Consider the following 20201-nt stretch of genomic DNA (forward strand, 5'->3'; position numbering starts at 1 on the left):
ATGACCAGATCTGATAGAAACATCACTTAGAAAGTTTTGTTTAATGAAAATATTTTTCTATCACAGGAAGAGCACACCCCCCAAAAAGGAATAAGCAATCTTTGTGGTCTGGAGCCAGAGAACAAAATCCTAACAATCACTCTTTTGTTGTTAACCAACTTGGGCTGTTTTCTATGTTCCACGTAAGTTATAATTACTCATGGATTATACAGCTAGGAAGCAAGGGTTTTGGTATCATATGAATTTATTTTCTGCTATATGATTCTCATGTTTCTTTCTGTAGAACATTCTTGGACAAGGTTCTCTTTGTGTCCTGTTTGTGTTCTCGGTTGTCTGTTATCTCTGTAGTTTTGTCTCTACATCGTCTAGCACATGGCTCCCCTTTTGTTTTCACAGCTTTTCTGAGTTTTCATCTTCCTCCATTTTTTCATAACTCTCCACTTTTTCAGGATAACTGGAGTTCTCTGATGTACTCTTCAATACATATTGCTCTCCCTTCATTTTCTTCCTAATGTTTTCCATTCTTTTTGTTTTAATAACTAAAATATAGAAATTATATTAGTAAGATCAGAGTAAAGGAAGGTTGGAAATGAGGTTTGAATTGAAGACAAAGGGGTGAAGGGAAATCAGAAAAAATAAAGGTATTTTTAGAGAATACTAAATGTTACTTATAAGGATGGTGATTTTTTTTAAATTATATATATATTTTCTGTTTGAGTTTGGAACAAGATCTTGCTATACATTCCAGGCTAACCCTGAATTTACCATCTACCTGTCACCACTACTCAAGTGCTGTGATTTGAGCCATCACACTCAGCTAAAATTGTATTCAAGTCTTTCAATTACCCAATAGTAATCCAATGTAATTGAAATGTCATTGGAAGATATATTTTTCCAGGTTATAAAGGCTCAGCCTCAGCAGGCAACAATTACTTCTGCTCTTAGCAGTGTCTTAGCTCTTAGTGTCTGACTCTTTCAGGTTGGGGTGTATCTAGGATTCTTTAAAAGCAGAGATGTCATCGTGTTTGGACCAGACACTGAATATTACATGTTCTTTTAGAACATATTGCAAAGAGCCTGAAAGGTTTTTTTTGTTTGTTTTAAAAAATCAAGCTTTGGTTCCTCTCTTCACAAGTAAACATCGGCATCTCTCATTTGCTTGTGTCGCACATAGCGTCCTTCCATTTGGGAGAAATGATCTCTACTGTGTAGACCTGGAAGCCACTTCTGCACCAGCCTGAAGCAAATGGGAGAGTCTGTAGATGCAGGAATAATGCACCAATAAACATAATATTCAAGGTAAAGTTTCATTCAAAGCAAGATTTGTTTCCTGAACTCTGCCTTAGATTCTTGGAGCTGCCCACATTGAGAATCAAGCAACAAGACAGCTCCTCATTGGCCCCTGGATTTGGCAGTAATGGCTCGTTTCTGTATGTACATCCTTTTCTCTTAACTCAGTCTATTTGATCCCACTTAAATTTTCTTTGGATAAAATCAAATCACCATTGACAGCCTTGGATGTGATAGGAAACAGCACCTGAGCCAATGAATTTTCCCAGCTCCTCATTCTCTGGATGCGACTGAGAAGACTCATCATAACCACCATCTTCAGAAACCTCTTTCTCATCTACAAGTGGAATCTCAATGTTTTCATACAACATTGCAAGCTGCTGTTTTTCCTCAGCCTTTGCCAGTCGACTGGAGAAAGATAGAGAGGATTGTAAAGGCAGTTTTTTTTACAGTCAACCATCCTGTCTTCACACTGAAGACTTTTAAGTTGTATTTATATTTATATGGGTGGGGATGGGTAGGGGCCTACAAAAAGAAAAAAAAAAAACAGGAGGGAAACATCAGATTCCCTGGATCTGGACTTTAAGTAGTTGTGAGCTACCTGACCTGAATGTTGGGAAATGAACTCCAGTTCTCTGCAAGAGCATGGAATGCTCTTAACCCCCAATTCATCATTCCAGCCAAGATCATGAAATATTTTGACTCAAGAGGAATTGCTTATACATTTTGGTAGGTGGAGAACAGAGAAAGAAATATACATTTATGTGAAACTTGAAATTTCTGATCTGACTCAGCTGATTCATGTCAAAAATACTCTTATAGTTTCAAACCTCATAACTAAAGCACTGCTGGGTGTGGATGAAATATATATATATATATATATATATATATATATATATATATATATGTATAATACAAAATTCATGATACACCAAAACCCACTATCAATGCAATGTAATATAAAATAAAAAGCAATGCCAAGAAAGCTACGATGAACAAAATGTCAAGATTTTAAGTAAATATAGGATGTTACAGATTGTTCCATTTACAGAGCCTCTAATAGCCTGGTTTTACCCAGCATGGACTCTGTACTTAGCTGGGACTGAGGAGATAGGTTTGTCAGAAAAAAGCCTATCATTCAAGCCTGAGGACTTGAGTTCAATCCCCAGGATCCACATAAAGAGTCAGGAGTCAGAGACAGGCAGATTCCTGCGGTTCATTGCCACCCATATATCCTAGCTGGTGAGTTTTAAATCCCAGGGAGAGATTCTACCTCAAAAAAACAAGGTGGATGGCACCTGAGAATGGTACCAGAAGTAGACGTTGGCCTCTGGTTACACACAGCAACATGCCCACTCACTATTATTTTGTAAACTATACTATTATTTGTTAACATGCTATTATTTTGTAAGCTCTGGCTCTTTGGGTATTGATACTTTATAACATTAAATTAAATTATTGTGAATTTTTAAACATTCCTTTAAGGTTTGCGCTCAAGATTGTGTCTCCCTTTTGCCAGTCCAGTTCTAACAGTGGATCTGTGAACTAGATTGTTCCATGTGATGTAGAAATGGATGACAGTGTTTTACTTTCTCCTGGCATTCTTATGTGCCTAGTTCTATGTGACTTGGGTGATAAAGAATACTCTGAAGATTATCTTAATTATATTCTAAAGAGCAGTGATGGAGGAAAAGCAGGAGGAATGAACATCCTAGACCAGTGGTTCTCAACCTTTCTAATGCCAAGATCCTTTAATACAGCTCTTTATGTTGAGGTGACCCCCCAATCCTAAAATTATTTCCATTGCTACTTCATAACTATAATATTGCTACTTTTATGAATCATAATGTAAATATCTGATATCCAGGATATATGATCTACAGCCCTTGTGAAAGGGCCATTTGTGACCCTTCGGTTGAGAACCACTGTCCTAGACACATGCTGTGAGAAGGCAAAAAATTGTTTTCCATTAAATTTAAAGATGTAGATTCAGGAAGAGTGAGGCACTGGTTCAAGAAGCAAATTTTAAGAAGATTCAAAAATCTTTTTTATTCCAAATAAAAAATATTTATTTGGGTATTGATACTTTATAACACTAAATTAAAATATTGTGAATTTTTATTTAAAATATTGTGAATAGAGATAACTATTTTAATTCAATATTTTCAAGCATTAATACAAATTCACACAGTCCACAATAAGTCCAAATATCCAACACTCTATACTCAGCATGTTGATGTATAAATATATTCCTAGCTCAAGGCACAGACAGAATAATGGTAAGTTCTAGGCTAAAACTGTGAGACCTTGTCTCAAAAAACAAAACAAAACAAAACAAATAACCAAGTCCTTCCCATTAGTTAAGTCTTTAAAATGTCTTCAATTGCCATACTGAGGTTTCCATCAACTTTAAAAGAAGTTTGTACTTTGTTTTGCTGTTTTTGAAGGATGTAATAGAATCTTAGACTGAATCAGAGCCATCCATAGACTGGGGTGGTTCTGGCACTTCCTTTCCAGTCCGTTTTAGTCTAGTCTGGTTTCCTTCTCTTCCTTCCCTCCTCTTCCTCCTCCTCTTTTCCTTCTTTGTTCTCCTCTTCCCCCTCCCCATCCTCCTCTGGCATGACCAACAATCCATATTTTGGCAAACCTTGGTCTGAAAATGGCCATAATTATTTAGTAATTACAAAAAATGTCATCATCATCATTACCATTATCATCTTTCAACAAAAAATAATTTCCTTGTATACCTGCTGCCTTATAGAGAGTGGGTGAGGTTCAGACCACATGGAACTCAAGAAGAAGGAAGACCAAAGTGTGGGCCCTTTAGTCCTTCTTAGAAGGGCTAATAATACTTATGGGAGCAAATACAGAGACAAAGTGTGGTGTAGAGACTGAAGGAAAGGCCATCCAGAGACTGCTCCACCTGGGGATCCATCCCATATACAGTCACCAGATGCAGACACTATTGTGGATTATGACAGGAGCCTGATATAGTTGTCTCCTGAGAGGCTCTGCCAGAGCCTGACAAATACAGAAGTGGATGCTCACAGCCAACCATTGAACTGATCACAGGGCCCTGAATGGAGTAGTTAGAAAAAGGACTGAAGTAGCTGAAGGGGTTTGCAACCCCACAGGAAGAACAACATTATCAACCAGCCAGAGCTCTCAGGGGCTAAACCACCAACCAAGGGGTACACATGGAGGGACCCATGGCTACAGCCGTATATGTAGCAGAGGATGGCCTTGTTGGACATCAAAGGGAGGAGAGGCGTATGATCCTGAGAAGGCTCATTTCCCCAGTATAGGGGAATACCCGAACAGGGAAGTGGGAGTGGGTGAGTTGGTGAGCAGGGGGAAGGGGAATGGGATAGGGGGTTTTCAGAGGGGGAAAGCAGGAAAGGGGATAACATTTGAAATGTAAATAAAATATCCAATAAAAAGATGAATGTTAATTAAAAAAAGATAAGCATAGTATGTATTCACTTATATGTGGTTATTAGCTGGGGGATGGGATAGGGGATTTCTGGGGAGGGGAGAGAATTGGGAAAGGGGATAACATTTGAAATGTAAAGAAATGAAAATAGCCAATAAAAACAAAACAAAACAAAAAAAAAGAGAGGAAAGACAAAGGAAGGGAGACACTTTTTTATTTTCTCAAGACAGGGTTTCTTTGTAGCCCTGGCTGTCCTGGAACTCACTCTGTAGACCAGGCTGGCCTCGAACTCAGAAATCTGCCTTCCTCTGCCTCCCAAATGCTGGGATTACAGGCATCGGCCGCCACCGCCCAGCGGGAGACATTTTTGTTTGCAGTATGTTCAAGGCAAGAAAGCTGTTATATGAGACTCAGAGTGAGAGGTCGGTAAGAGGAAGCAGGGAGCGGTGACAGCAGAGCCACACTTCAGCTCCTGCTGGGTTATGAACCTCAGGGTTATGAACCTCAGGGTTATGAACCTCAGGGTTATGAACCTCAGGGTTATGAACTCTCTCTTGGGAGAGAGTAGGAGGAAGGTGCAGGCTGGTTGTGGAACTGTATACCACATCCTAAGACTTGAAGCATCACTACCTACTATGAAGAAGTTGCTGTTAGAAAGCAGTACACTAACTTTGGCAATCCTAAGTTTTCTCCAGTGGCCTAGGCCTCCTCATCTGTGACCTGACAACAATTCCACCAAGTCTTCTATTCCTTATAATAATATTTTTCTTCTTTCTAAGAATTTTCTTATGAATTATATATATAAACATATATATGAAAATATATAAAACATGTACACATATGTATGAAAATATATCAAAATGTATATAATGATCATATTCCAATCTTAAAATCATTTTTCCAGACCCCCCAAAAAAGAATGGGTGAGGTTATCTCTTGTATACTTACTATATCACGTAGGAGATCATGAGCCCACATAACAGGGCAATGACAAAGGCTATACTTGAAACTGAAATTACATGAACAAGACCAGGCCTGTATGGAATTGCTGTGAAAACATAGAAAGAAGCTTGTTACAAAAGATGAACCAAACACTAAATTGGCGATACTCCTACAAATGATATCCCTAGTTTTACAAAGGTCAGAGACATTCCACTTAGGGATGAGAGCTCCAAAGTCTGCCCCTCTCTGTGCATTGTCCAGTTGTGGGTCTCCATGTTAGTTCTTATCTATTACAAGATGCTTCTTGATGAGGGTTGAATGATGCTGTGATCTATGGACATAGTAGTATGTTAGTATATTGCTGTCATTTTAGCAGAATAATAGTAGGTTTTTCCCCCTAGGGACCATGACCTATTGAGTCTCAGGTCCTTGGCCATGTTACCAGTGTCAGCTGTGGGCTCCATGCCATGGGGTGGGGCTTAAATCCAATTTAAAAAAAATAGTTGGTTACTCCCATAACATTTGTGCCATTATTGCACCAACATATCTTGCAGGTAGGTCGCTATTAATAGTAGTATGGTAGTTGTTGTAGCTGGGTGATACTGAGGAAGAAGCAGAAGAGGAGGCAGTAAGACTGTAGGAGCCAGAGGTGGTGAATGAGTCCATGGAAACAAACCTCTTCCAGACACAATAGAATTGATACACCCATGAACTCATAGAAACTGTGAAAGGTTGCACAAGACCTGCCCAAGTTCAAATTGGACAAAATGTAGGAAATGAGAAGAGGAAGTAGGTGAACACACAGTCTCACCCCTTTCCACAAAGTTATTTTCAATTGATACCTGCTGGGAGAAGGAAAGTCAGTTCTCTCCAATAGGATGACACTGTGTCAACAACCACACTCCAAAGCAGCCCATATCCAGGAGAAGCTGGGTAACACGAGATAGACTCCAAAGAGTTGGTCTGTTGTTGCTTTTTGTTTTGTTTGAGCATTTTTTTTGTCTTATCTGGTTTTGTTGTTACCTTTGATTTTCAGTTTTTGGGGGTTTGAGAATTTTCATCATCATCATCATCATAATAATAATAATTGTTATTATTAAAAATGTGAAGGAGGGAGGTTAGGAGGATCTAGGAGAAGTTGGGGAGGGAAAATTTGATCAAAATATATTGCATACATTTTAAAATAAAAATTAATTTTTAACAAATTCTAAGCGTAAATATCTGTCACACTTGGAGTTGAAGATGTAATCTCTCTTCCCACTCTCCTCTCTCAGCTTCCTGCCATATCACGCTCCCCCTGCCCTTATAGACTCTCCCTTTAAAGCCCGTATTCAAAATAAACTCCTCCTTGTAGGTTGATTTTGGTTGTGGTATTGTATCACAGCAGCAGGAAAGTAACATACATGGTGAAGGAGGACAAAAGGACTCTTCAAGATGCTGATACTTTGTATCACACCTCCACTGAGGAAATGTCCCTCAATATTGCTCATTTAATTGGAGGGTCTGTCCTCTTAAGTGAACCTGGCCAGGATTCAATCTTGTAAACCTGAGAAACAGCTAGAGAAGGGAGGGAAGGCCGTCAAGGAATGAGCATCTTCCTCCTTCCTTCCTTCCTTCCTTCCTTCCTTCCTTCCTTCCTTCCTTCCTTTCTTTCTTCTCTCTCTCTCTCTCTCTCTCTCTCCCTCCCTTTCTTTGCTTGTGCCCTACTTTCTTTCTCTTCTTCCTCCCTCTTTCTTTTCTCCCTCCTTCTTTGAATAAACATCAATTTTGAAGAGGAAAGAATCCTGCCAGGCATTCAAGCACACACTTTAGATTTCAGCTCTAAGTAGTCAGAGACTTGGGATCTCTGTGAGTTCAGAGATAGCTTGGGCTACATAGTGAGATCCTGTCTCAAAAGAAAACACTAACACGAGACTGCACAGCCTGTATAAACAGGATAGATTGTGAGGCTGGAGCAATGGCATATCAGGTAAAGGCAGTTGCCACCAGCCCAACAACCTGAGTTTAATTCCCAGGACCTACAGAGTGAAGGAGAGAACCAAATCATGAAAGCTGTCCTCTGATGTCTATCCATTCATGACACCATAGACACAGCGACATTAACACATTTTAATTCATTAATAATGGTCAATTTTAATATTTTTTCAATTTTACTTCCGTAAACCCCAGACTTCCTTCATTTGGTCACCTCTTATCCAACTCCCCCATTCTTATGCTATGGATGTAATGGTGGTCACGATAACAACATCTGTAGATTTGCTGATCCATAGCAACCTGTAAATTGTATATAAACTGACTCCTTGCCCATAGCTATACTATCCCCTGATAGTAACTCTTGTCACCTGTCAACTAGCATAATGGTCCAAGTTGTAAGATGCTGTAATAAAAGGAAACCACAGGGAAATTCATGGTGCAATCCCAGATACCTTCATTCCAAGAGATGGATCTGGAGATTGTAGAATATGTTGTGAAAATGCGAGTGGTCTCTGAAGGATTAAGTGCATTCTCTGTTGATGAAACTTAAAAATAAAAAAGAATTATTTTTTGTCCAGATTCAACAAAAGCAATTGGTAAATTATGTATATTGGACAGCTCCTGTAAGTCCTGACCGCTTGAGGAGACTGCCTTTTGTGACACACATGGTATTTTTCTCATTTCCTGTTGCTATACTGGTGCAGAAAAAAGACAGTTTTCTCAATAGAATTGAGCAATAGTCCTGATTTCTCTGATATTCAGACCTCAGATGAAACAGTCAACCAAGCCTACGACAGCAATAGGATTGTAAAGAAAGGGCTAACTACACGTATTCAGCATGTGGGATGTATGGGGTCCACTGTGGTCCTGCCAAACTTTCCATATGCCTTCAACTATGCTTTCCATAATGCAGTGCAACACTGCAGGGAGGAAAGAACATGGGCTACTGATAGTTTAGTTACAATAAGAACTGAAAATTGGCTATTAGTCTGGGCATGAGGCCTAAGAGACCTGGGTAAAGGAGGCCTGAGTAGTTGGGTAGAAAGGCAAATAAATCCCAACCGGGTGTGGAGGCACACACCTTTAATCCCAATACGAAGGAGGAAGTTTAAGACCAGCCTAGTCTACAGAGTGAGTTCCCAGACCTGACAAGACTACATAGTGAGACCTTGTCTCAACAAAACAAAACAAAACAAAACAAAACAAAACAAAACAAAAACAAAAAACAAACCCCCCAAAACAAAGAAACAAAAACCAAAAACAAAACAAAAACAAAAAACCCTAAGATAAATTTAATAAGAAGTAAACACCATTTGTGCTCCAACATTCTTGATTCAAAAAGTCAAAGCATTTGTTAGAAAAAGGTCTTCAGTGACATCCCACTGAGAACACTGCCATTGTTATAACTGGCTGGGAACATTGGCTGCGAGCTTTCAGTTCCTCCTGCTTCCCTGTGCTGTACACAGAATTTGAGGCAGCCTAATCGCACGGCAGCAGTATGCCTAGGAGGGAGAACCACACTTTATCTGGAAGGTGTGGGAGGCTCTGTTTTCAGAGGTGTGCCACACTCCATGTGGCGTTAGTCACTCACTGTGGGGGTTTGAATGAGATGGACCCCCACAGACTCATATGTGCGAATGCTTGGTTCCCTGACCGGTGGACTTTTTAGAACACGTTTTGAAGGTATGGCCTTATTGGAGAAAGTATGTCATGTTCTCAAAAGAGTGGACTTTGTGGTTCCAAAGCCCACACCAGGCGTAGTCTCCCTTTCTCTCTGACTGTAATTTGCAGATTAGATGTGAGCTCTTTGCTCCATACCTACCTATAGTCACATTCCATACTGTGATGATAACCCTGCAATTGTAAGCAAACCCCCACTTATGTGCCTTTATCAGTTGCCGTGGTCCTGGTGTCTCTCCCAGCAGTAGAAGAGTGCTAACTAAGAGGCTCGGTTAGGGACTCTTACCCTGAAGGGCACTTTGTCTCAGCACCTCTTTCCTGAATATATGTCCTTACTTCTTCCTCCTTAAAAACTTATTGACACGGTTTCTGTACCTTAAAAACATATTTTTATTTCATGTACTTATTCCCTTTGTGCATGTACGTATATTTCTGTGTGTTCTGTGGAATTCATGTGGAAATCAGAGGTCAGTTTGATGGAGTCCCTTATTCTCTTCTACGTGTGGGTCTAGGGCGTCAAACTTGGGGTGTAAGGGTTGGCAGGGAGCATCTCATCCCTGCAGAACCTTTTCACGAGTCCTGTTTTTATATTTCTAAGAATCACCTTCTGTAGAAATTACAGTCATACCAGCTTACAAACAAGATTTTGACAATACTGTCAGCCTTGCTAGTACAGTTTAGGAGGTTAAGGCAAAAGGGTTGTAAGTTCAAGACCAGTTTGGGCAATTGAGTAAGTGGGACCCTATTGAGCCATGATAGGAAGACAAATTATGGGACATGAAAGGGAAAGGAAGCCCTCACTCTGGCTTCTGAATAAGTCTATGGCCAACAGAGAGAGAAGTAAGAAATCCAGTACAATTAGCACTTGTTGTAAAGGCCACCAAGACAGCATCAAAATTCTTTCATATATACACATTTCAAGTTAAAATAGCAATGACCTGGATTTACAGTCTGAATGTATATGACCTTCAGAAGGGCTCTTCCTCCTCATGAAGGTCTGGAAAACTTGGTTTATAATACCTCTGTAACTCTGTAGCCTTCTCATTTGTAAACTGTGAGGTCTCCCTCAGAAATTCCCTAGCGATAAGATAGTAATTTCCAATGCTACCAAAACCCTACATCTGACTGTTGTAAGAATCAGTGAGCAACAACTCTCCCTTGAGGTATCTGTACCACACTTGGGAATGTCTTACTTTTTTTCTGAGCTCATCTCTTTCTCCTAAGCCTATGTTAAAAAACTTTTATTTAGATCTCCACTTTTTAAAATAACAGTTGTCCCTGAAATGTTCGTAGCATCAAGGTCCAAATATTATTGTGAACTGAGTCAGAGTCCCTAAAACTCCAGGGGAACTAACTCCACAGTTCATGAGAGAGAGTGAGGAGCCATGTCTCTGTCACCTGTTTCCTAACACACTGGCACTATCTTAAAAATAGTAACAATAAAGTCGAGGACATAGCTTAGTGGTAGAGCACGTGGTTCAGCATGTATGAATCCTTAGGGACAAACGCATAAGTACAGTTCTTAAACTCCTGCTCACTTTCCACCTTATGAGTGAAATATTCAACCACTGTGATGCTTCAACACATTCCTCTATGAGTAACACATCTTCCCGTACAAACAACAGTCAAGAGCGCCGAGTGTTCATGACTCCGAGCAGTTCTGGTGGAGAACTACTTCCTTCCTTTAACCATAAAACCTACAGCTGAGAGCTGAGGCCCATGCCTCGGCAGACCACTAGCACTAACTGAAAAACAGGCTCATGGCAAAAGATGAGAACACAGGTCTTCTCATATCCTGATTCTAACCCAAGCGTCATGCTCTGGTAGTCGTATGAACTAGCAACCCAATCATGGATATGCTTTAAGACTAGCAGTGTGTTTGGGATTGACGATCTATTTTATGTACTTTTATTCTTTGGCATTTGAGGGCCTTCCTGATCCTGCATACACTACCAGACCAGGACCAGTTAATTTTTAAAGATGAGAGAGCTCATCTTTATGTGCAGACAAACCAACCCAACCCAGTGAGCAACCATCTTTAGACTGCAGATGACTGTTGAGTTGCCCGTATCACTCCAGGGCACAGCACTGGATAAACTCAGGACAGCCCTTGAGCCAACTGAAATTATTCAAACTACTTGACTGTCAGGCTTCTTATCATGCCTTAGTTTTGCTTGTGAAGATAAAAGTAAAAGCTTTTGTCTGCATGTCCTCATTCCTTCTCCCTGCTCCTCCTGGCATACTCCACTAAGCACCCTCTCCCACTTAGCATTTGTGAACATAGAAATTTCTTCCTTCATCAGTCAGAATAAGAATTCCTGGAAAGAAGCTGAGATGACAAAGGCTGATGGATAACTTTCTCTTTCTTTCTTTCTTTCTTTCTTTCTTTCTTTCTTTCTTTCTTTCTTTCTTTCTTTCTTTCTTTCTTTCTTTCTTTCTTTCTTTCTTTCTTTTCTTTTTCTTTTTCCTTTCTTTTGTTTCTTTGTTTCTTTCTTTGTCTTTCTTTCCTTTGTTTCTTTCTTTCTTTCCTTCCTTCATTCTTTCCTTTCTCTCCTTTCTTTCCTTCTTTCTTTCCTTCCTTCTTTCCTCTCTTTCTTTCCTTCTTTCCTCTCTTTCTTTCCTTCCTTCTTTCTTCTCTTTCTTTCCTTCCTTCTTTCCTCTTTCTTTCTTTCCTTCTTTCTTCTCTTTCTTCTCTTTCTTTCTTTCTTTTTCTTTCTTTCTTTCTTTCTTTCTTTCTTTCTTTCTTTCTTTCTTTCTTTCTTTCTTTCTTTCTTGTCTGTCTTCTTTCTTTTCCTTTGCTTTTTGCTTAATCAATATGTTTATTGTGTTTATGACAAAATATTCATAGAAAATTGCTTTAGCTTTCAGCAGCCCATTCCTGAGCTCTGAGGAAGCTTGCCTTCTTTTGAGCAACCCAGTCTTTCTTCTGGGCAAGGGACATTTTGGGATGATTCCACCTCTTCTTCACTTCTCTCTTGGGCTTCTTCTCATAGACTGGATTCTCTCAGATAGCAACATGGGCTTTCTTATACATCTCCTCCATCATGTCTGGAGTTATGTTGTTCTTGATGTACTGAGAGAAGTGTTTCTTATATGCATCTTCATCTTCCTCCATTAGGTAGCGCACGTAGTCTGCCCCTTTCTGACCCAAGATGTGCTTCTGATGTTCCTCTGCATTGAATTCCTTGCTTTCAGAGTCATAACTAGGGAATCATTTGGTACTATAAGGGATAGACTGGCCTCCATCTACAGTTCCCTTCAGGGCCCCAAAAACTTTGTTGCCAGTTGTTGTTTGCACAAGACCTGCATCCAAATGTCAAGTGAAGGCCCGGGCTGACTGTCAGTGCTTTCCACGCTGTATTCACCACCATTCACCTCCACTTAGCCTTCATAGATTTTGCCCATGACAAACCTATTGAAAAACCTGTGGGCCAGAAGCAGGCCAGGGCAATAGGCTGCAGCATAATTTGTCAGGCCAACTTTCACACCGTATTTTGGAAGTTCATATGCATATGCCGCACAGACAATCATATCCCCTTCTATACGGGCATATGCAATCTGGCAGATGATATCTCCATAGTCACACGGACTGTCATCCTGTACGTGGGCGTGTTATACTTGTTCTTGTCCTGGGTCACCAGTCATTTCCGTGCATAGTAGTCAGTTTTACCCTCTTGCTGCCTTCTAAATTTCATTTGGTATTTACAAAAAGTTCACGAGACTGTTACCACATTGGAACATGGAATTTGAGGAAACCTGAGTCTGTGTTCTCAGGATATGGATATTCATATTTGGCTCTAGAATAAACTATCTTTTATTCCCTTTGAGATGAACATTATGTTTTTTTTCATTGTTTTATTTCCATATCAGCATTCCTGAAATACCTGATTCAACTAAATCCCAGGCACATTGTAAAACAAGATAGCTGAGTCCAATCTCAACTCTCACCCCTCATCTATAAAAGCTTATATTTTGCAGCAGATGAAGGCTATTACTGAGATCCATGACTGGTCAAAATACAAAGGCTAAGTGACTATGGGGAAACCAGTAAGAAATGGCGCATCTATAACACAAGTACACACAAGACTCAGATAAAATCTCAGAAGATGGGGCATAAGAATAGTATGAACCAAAGAACCAGGATGTTGCTGAGATACAGTGTCTTCTAGACAGGACAGGCAGGACGTATCCAAGACGTCTTAACAATATGGTCACCTAAACAATCCTCGCATAATGACAATGCCAGTTGACAGAACAACCTAGAATGGAGAAATTTCACAAAACCCAACCCATCAACCCAGAGATGAAAAGCTGCAGGCAATCAATGACTGTGGAGATGAGCACAGTCTGATTTCTCCAGGAACCAGCCCCTCAATGGCTAGCCGATCCCAAGTGGTTAACCTTAGACAGATGTGCATACGAGCATCATGGAATGGATTCAGTAAGGTGTGTGTGTGTGTGTGTGTGTGTGTGTGTGAACATTAATAATTAAAAGAAGTACATTTTCTAGGTAGTGGTAGTGGAATGTGGCAGGAACTGGAGAAGGGAGGGATGGAAATGATGCACTCATGTAGGAAAGTCTCAAAAATAAAAAAAATATAAATTTAGCTATATAAAACAAGGATGCTGAGTGAGGAATCTACTCTTGACAGGCATTTAGCAAATGTTTAGCATTTAGGAACTTCTAAGGTTGGGAGAAGAGCAATGTAGAAAGCTGATTTTTGTTTAAAAAGGGCTCTGCAGCAGAGCTTTCTTGGGAAAGCTCTAAGCAGAAAATCCAAGTGAAAAGAAGCTCCCAGAAAGTCAGCACCAAGACAGCGAGGACTAGTTTCATATTCTGCATTGCCCAAAGGGAGGTGGAACTCTAACTCAGCCTGTGCTCTGTGGCTTACAGCCTCTCTGCTAATCTCTAGTGAGCAGCAGGGGGGCACCATCACAAATCCAGGGATTCAAAGGGAGTGGCTTTATCTAGTTTTTGCCAAGTAGCATCCAGACTAGTGATCACACTAACTGGGGCTCTCCAGAGCCTCACATTTTTTCAGCCTTGGATCTCCCTTGAACTATGAATCACCTTTATTTGTATGGAATTCTGATGGCTTCACAGTTGGTCTAGCTAGGAGGCCATTAGAGGGGACTCAAGAGAAGACACTGGTTTAAGACAGAGTTGGGAGAATAGGGAGATAATTTGGTAATAGACAAAGGAGTCAACAGAGTATTCAGATAGCAAAGATGATAAATGTTAGTAAATCCATCCCAGTATATAGCAGTAATTTAAGTTAGTTTACTAAATCATGGTCTTCCCTTTGTATCTGGTGCTTTATTTTTTTGTCTGGGATTTCAAAAAATATAACACATTAGTTTTGCAGACTCAGGAGCTGAGAAACTCCCAGAATAGGGGATCATCAGGCTCAGTTCCACTGTATTAAGAGAAAACAGTTCTTATCTTTTTGGTTGTAGTGTGTGTGTGTGTGTGTTTTAGACAGTGTGCTACTAAATAAGCCTGGAACTGAAAAGAGATCAACCTGCCTGTGTCTCCTGAGTGCTGGGGTCTTAAAGTGTGAACCACAAAGTCTGGCCAAATGTTTTATTAACTTTGAACTCAACAAGAAACTCTCCCTGGCTAGCTTTCGAAGCCCTAGAAGGTGCTATGTACACTGATGTGGAAGGAAAGACCTTACCAATAATCTAGCACTGGGCCTCGCATGCTACAGTTCTGATCTTCTAAGCAACAGTAGCGCAACAGTAGCGCAACAGTAGCAAGATGTAGGTATATTACATGCAAGCCCTGTGCCCAGTGAGTCCAGAAGAGGTCCCCTGGAACTGCTATTACAGAGAGTTATGAGCTATCACGTGAGCCTGGGAATCAAACCTGTGTCCTCTGAAAAGCAGCCATCACCTGTAATCACTGAGCCATCTCTCCAGTCCCGCACTTACATTTATATCAATATATTTGTGCTGCTCTCAACTTGGATCAAATAAGCTTATCATCACAGTATACTGAAGTGGAAACTTCTAGTTCTTTGGAAAGTTAGTTATGTCTAATGGTGTTTTGCTGGGACACACTGGTGAAAGGATATCTTGCTAAAGCAAACATATGAAAGATTGTTTTCCTGATGCAGACAAGGGTGAAAGGATGTTTGGCTATATCAAGCACACGAGAAGACGCTGGAGGAAGGAGTATGAACATGACCCCAGAGAGAGTGGGAGATAAGCAACGCCTTGCTTTGATTTGCTCCACCTCCTTATTCTTCACTAACGACAGGCATGTGTTGGTTTGCCTTACACAGTGTTGTTGAGCTCAACTTGTGATAACACTGTTATTGAGAGAAACTTGCCCAAGAACTGCTTGTGAGGTTCCTACAGCAGCTTGCAGCCTCAGTGGCCTTGCCTTAGGCCGGTTGGTGAGTCTGGTGGTTTTTTCAGGCTTAAACTACAGTTGTTGCTTCATGCCTGGTGTCTGCTTCATGCCTGGTGTCTGCCTGCCTAGAACACTGGTCTGCAGCAGCTGACTCGTATTTGGTGTTTGCTATAGGACTGAAATGCTGCCAAAGAAGATCGAGCTCGCCCCCAAAGAACCATTGCTGAACAGTTCCACTTCCCCCATATCCTAATAACTTTTCTCTTCCACCACCTCTGCTGGGCAGTGGGCCAGAGGAGAGGCTGAACCATTATTGAAAGCAGGTTGCAAAAAAAATCTATGCCTACAGTACACAGTGGTTAATGCATTACTGTTCAGAGTGCAAGAATAAATGCCTACGGGTGCTTGGGTATAGATGGTATATATGCCTGTTGTCAACCCTTTGCCCATATACACACCTCAAGGTTTAGGGACCACGTAGGAAGAAGAGCAGAAGAAAGTCTGAAGATGGAAGGCATGGGCTGAGTGTGACCCGCTTGACAGGGCATGGATGTTCCACATAAACTCACAGCAATTGCGATTCTCTACACACAGTCATGCATACATCCAACACGAGGAAGAAGGGCTTCCCAGGTCCCATTCCAGCTGAGGATTTTATTGGAAGTTGATGTTTGTTAGGGGTGTAAAGCTTTTCTTTAGCATTGTGTTCCCTGGCCTTCACGGGTGATTCCACACCAGTGGGCACTAATTAGATTTAGAAGGTTAAAAATGATTAAAAGCATAAAAGAAAGATGCAAGAGTCCTGTGCTGAGTGCTGAGGGAGAGCCACAGAGAGGGGCACGAGTATGAGCAGGATACATTGTACACACATAGGAAATTTTCAAAAAATAAAAACTTAGATTTGGAAAGATAAATGTTGTTTGTCACCCTGCCCCTGAGCTAAGGATGGGACTTAGGACTTTACACTTCTGTTCTGCCAGTGAGCACAATTCCCATCACCACGGTTTCTCCTCGTTAACTTAAAAACACAGGGGACAAAGGGCACGTCTGTAGCTCTAGCACTCTGGAGGCTGACAGGAGAGGGTTGTGAATCAGGTCAGCCCAAGCTGCATAGAGAATCTTAATCTTGAGTATTAAGCTCAGAAAGTACAAATAATTTTATATATATTATATATAGTTATATATAATTAATAATTGTGTATATATATATTATATACACACAGTATATTTTTGAAGCATCTGTATCTTGACCTTGAGCTTGACCAACCTCCAAGACAGAGAATTACAACTGAAGTCATTCATAGAATCAGGATAGGCCCAAGGTGGCTATGCACATTAATTAAAGAGAAAGGAAGTGGGAAAAACCAGTAGCCTTTAATGAGAGGCACACAGTGCACTGAAGCACAGAATATTTAATTTCCTATCAAATGCCTGTCTAATTCCTCTATGGACTTCACTACTAACAAATACTCAAGGCATATACATACACACACACCCCACCATACAAACACATATGTACATATATACATACACCACATACACAAAATACACCACATATAAACACTATACTACACACACCCCGCCACCACCTCACAACTGGCTCTGATCCTCACTTCAATAAGTTATGCAAAGACTTACTTACTTGGTATTGCTTCTGTTGGTCGAATTATTGAAAGGAAGCCTCTGGCTTGTCCCATAGAAGTTTTAGAAGTTTCTAACTGTCTACTCCCTTGAAAAGAAAACTTGTAGCAGTGAAATGTAATTAACTTCTTTTTATTTTCCTGAAAAAAGACTTTAGTCCTCCCTGAAATAACAAAGGCTATTGCTGAAGCTCCGATGAGTCTGTTGTATTCTCAACAGTATAAAGCTCATCTGCATAAGGCAAGCAGACATGAAGTAGGCATCCCAATAAAAACATAGAAGAACTCCAAACCTTGTGCATCACTCTAACATTATCAGTTCTTTCCCCTACACAAGAAAGAAATACTTACCTAACAGTCCAGTGGCTGAAGCAGTAGAATGTTTGGGTTCTGTGGTAAAGCCCCAGTGTGAGGTCAGCTTGCCCTAACTGCCCTGGAATTCCTTCACAGAATGTAGGCCAGCAAGGTGAAGGAAGAAAACCAGGGGTCCTACTGTGAGGCAGCAGAGGGTGAGAGCAGGTTCCCGCCCTCGGGGAAAATGCAGATTAGGGAGAAGGCAGGCAGGAATCTTGATTCAGTGTGGTGTGTGAGGAGAAAGTGACAGAAGGCAGCGGTGGCATCACACACCTGTAATCCCAACGTTTAGGGGGCAGAGCAGTTTGAGGTCATTCTTAGCTATATAGCAAGTTAGAGTTCAAGGCCAGCCTGGGCTACATGAAAGATTGCCTCAAAACAAACGAATCACAACAATAAAACCTAGAAGGCTACATAAAGCAGCAGAGTTGTATGGTAGTCCAGGATCAGTTTTATTTTATTTTTTATTTTTTTAAAGTCTAGATTCTAAACCTTTTATTCTTTCATAATTTCTTATACTTACAGAAATCTGTTACATATAAAACATACATAAATATAAAAATACCTTTATCATAATTCGTCTGCCAACCCTCTTCTTTAAGCTTAACACATTTTAGACAAAAATGTAATTATAACCCTTCCCTCTTCCCTTTCTTCCCTACACCCTCACACTGATAGCTTATGTCTTAGGGTTTTACTGCTGTGAACAGACACCATGACCAAGGCAAGTCTTATAAGGACAATATTTAATTGGGTTGGCTTACAGGTTCAGAGGGTCAGTCTATTATCATCAAAGTGGGAACAGGGCAGCATCTAGGCAGGCAAAATGCAGACAGAGCTGAGAGTTCTACATCTTGATCTGAAGGCTGCTAGCAGAAGACTGACTTCCAGGCAGCTAAGATGAGGGGCTTAGGCCCACACCCATAGTGACACACCTACTCCAATAGGGCCACACCTCCTAATAGTGCCACTTCCTAGGCCAAGCATACACAAATCATCACAATCTACTCCCTGGCCCCCATAGTCTTGTTCAAACAACACATGAGTCTAAGGGGGCCACACCTAAACATACCATAAAGCAAAATACATTTAGTCCCACTTCCAAAGTCCCCATATTTTATACCAGTCTCAACAGTGTTAAAAGTCCAAAGTTCAGGGTCTCTTCTGAGATTCATCACAATCACTTAACTGTAACCCTCAAAAAAAAAAAGACAGGATACTGTGAGAACCCCCGTCAGAAACAGCAGGCCAGCTCCCCATGACCAAGGATGGGGGTTCACAGCCTGACTGACACTTTGCATTCTGCCCAGGACTGTCTAGGGAAGGATAGATAAGGAAATGGCCTAAACAGAACCACCCAGCCTAGGGTGAGGACAGAGAGGGAAGAGACTTGACAAAAAAAAAAAAAAAAAAAAAAAAAAAAAAAAAAAAAAAAAAAAAAAAAAAAGAGAGAGACAATGCCAGGAAATACCACAAATACCACAAGGTGGGCAGGACAGGGCCAAATGACAGAGACAACCCCATTTGAGTTGACCAATAATTTTAAATGTTGCTCAGGGTAACCAATCACAGTCGTCCAACTCAGGTGACCACTGAACTCCCCACCAAAATGTTCATTAAAAAGGGTATGCTTACCAACAAATTGGGAAAAGATCTTTACCAATCCTACATCAGATAGAGGGCTAATATTCAATATATATAAAGAACTCAAGAAGTTAGACTCCAGAAAACCAAACAACCCTATTAAAAATGGGGTACAGAGTTAAACAAAGAATTCTCACCTGAAGAACTTCGGATGGCGGAGAAGCATCTTAAAAAATGCTCAACTTCATTAGTCATTAGAGAAATGCAAATCAAAACAACCCTAAGATTTCATCTTACACCAGTCAGAATGGCTAAGATTAAAAATTCAGGAGACAGCAGGTGTTGGAGAGGGTGTGGAGAAAGAGGAACACTCCTCCACTGCTGGTGGGGTTGCAAATTGGTACAACCACTCTGGAAAGCAGTCTGGTGGTTCCTCCGAAAACTGGGCACCTCACTTCCAGAAGATCCTGCTATACCACTCCTGGGCATATACCCAGAAGACTCCCCACCATGTAATAAGGATACATGCTCTACTATGTTCATAGCAGCCCTATTTATAATTGCCAGATGCTGGAAAGAACCCAGGTATCCCTCAACAGAAGAGTGGATGCAAAAAATGTGGTATATCTACACAATGGAGTACTATTCAGCCATTAGAAACAATGAATTCATGAAATTCTTAGGCAAATGGATGGAGCTAGAGAACATCATACTAAGTGAGGTAACCCAGACTCAAAAGGTGAATCATGGTATGCACTCACTAATAAGTGGATATTAACCTAGAAAACTGAAATACCCAAAACATAATCCACACATCAAATGAGGTACAAGAAGAATGGAGGAGTGGCCCCTGGTTCTGGAAAGACTCAGTGAAACAGTATTCGGCAAAACCAGAACGGGGAAGTGGGAAGGGGTGGGTGGGAGGACAGGGGAAGAGAAGGGGGCT

The 20201-nt window shown here is 40.7% G+C and overlaps 1 protein-coding gene and 1 pseudogene across 1 annotated transcript; both read right to left on the bottom strand.

The window, feature by feature from the left end:
- Nucleotides 1-390: 390 nt before the first annotated feature.
- Nucleotides 391-17619, bottom strand: C1H19orf18 (chromosome 1 C19orf18 homolog). The gene is made up of 6 exons (XM_052165970.1): nucleotides 17513-17619; nucleotides 17320-17408; nucleotides 14391-14432; nucleotides 5672-5771; nucleotides 1538-1698; nucleotides 391-539 (listed from the first exon to the last, which is right to left on the bottom strand). The coding sequence occupies exons 1-6, from the start codon at nucleotides 17617-17619 to the stop codon at nucleotides 391-393; spliced, it is 648 nt and encodes a 215-aa protein (XP_052021930.1).
- On the bottom strand, nucleotides 12177-13026 carry LOC127685065 (60S ribosomal protein L5-like; annotated as a pseudogene).
- Nucleotides 17620-20201: the final 2582 nt, after the last annotated feature.

This window comes from Apodemus sylvaticus, chromosome 1 (assembly GCF_947179515.1).
Source record: "Apodemus sylvaticus chromosome 1, mApoSyl1.1, whole genome shotgun sequence".
NCBI lineage: Eukaryota > Metazoa > Chordata > Mammalia > Rodentia > Muridae > Apodemus > Apodemus sylvaticus.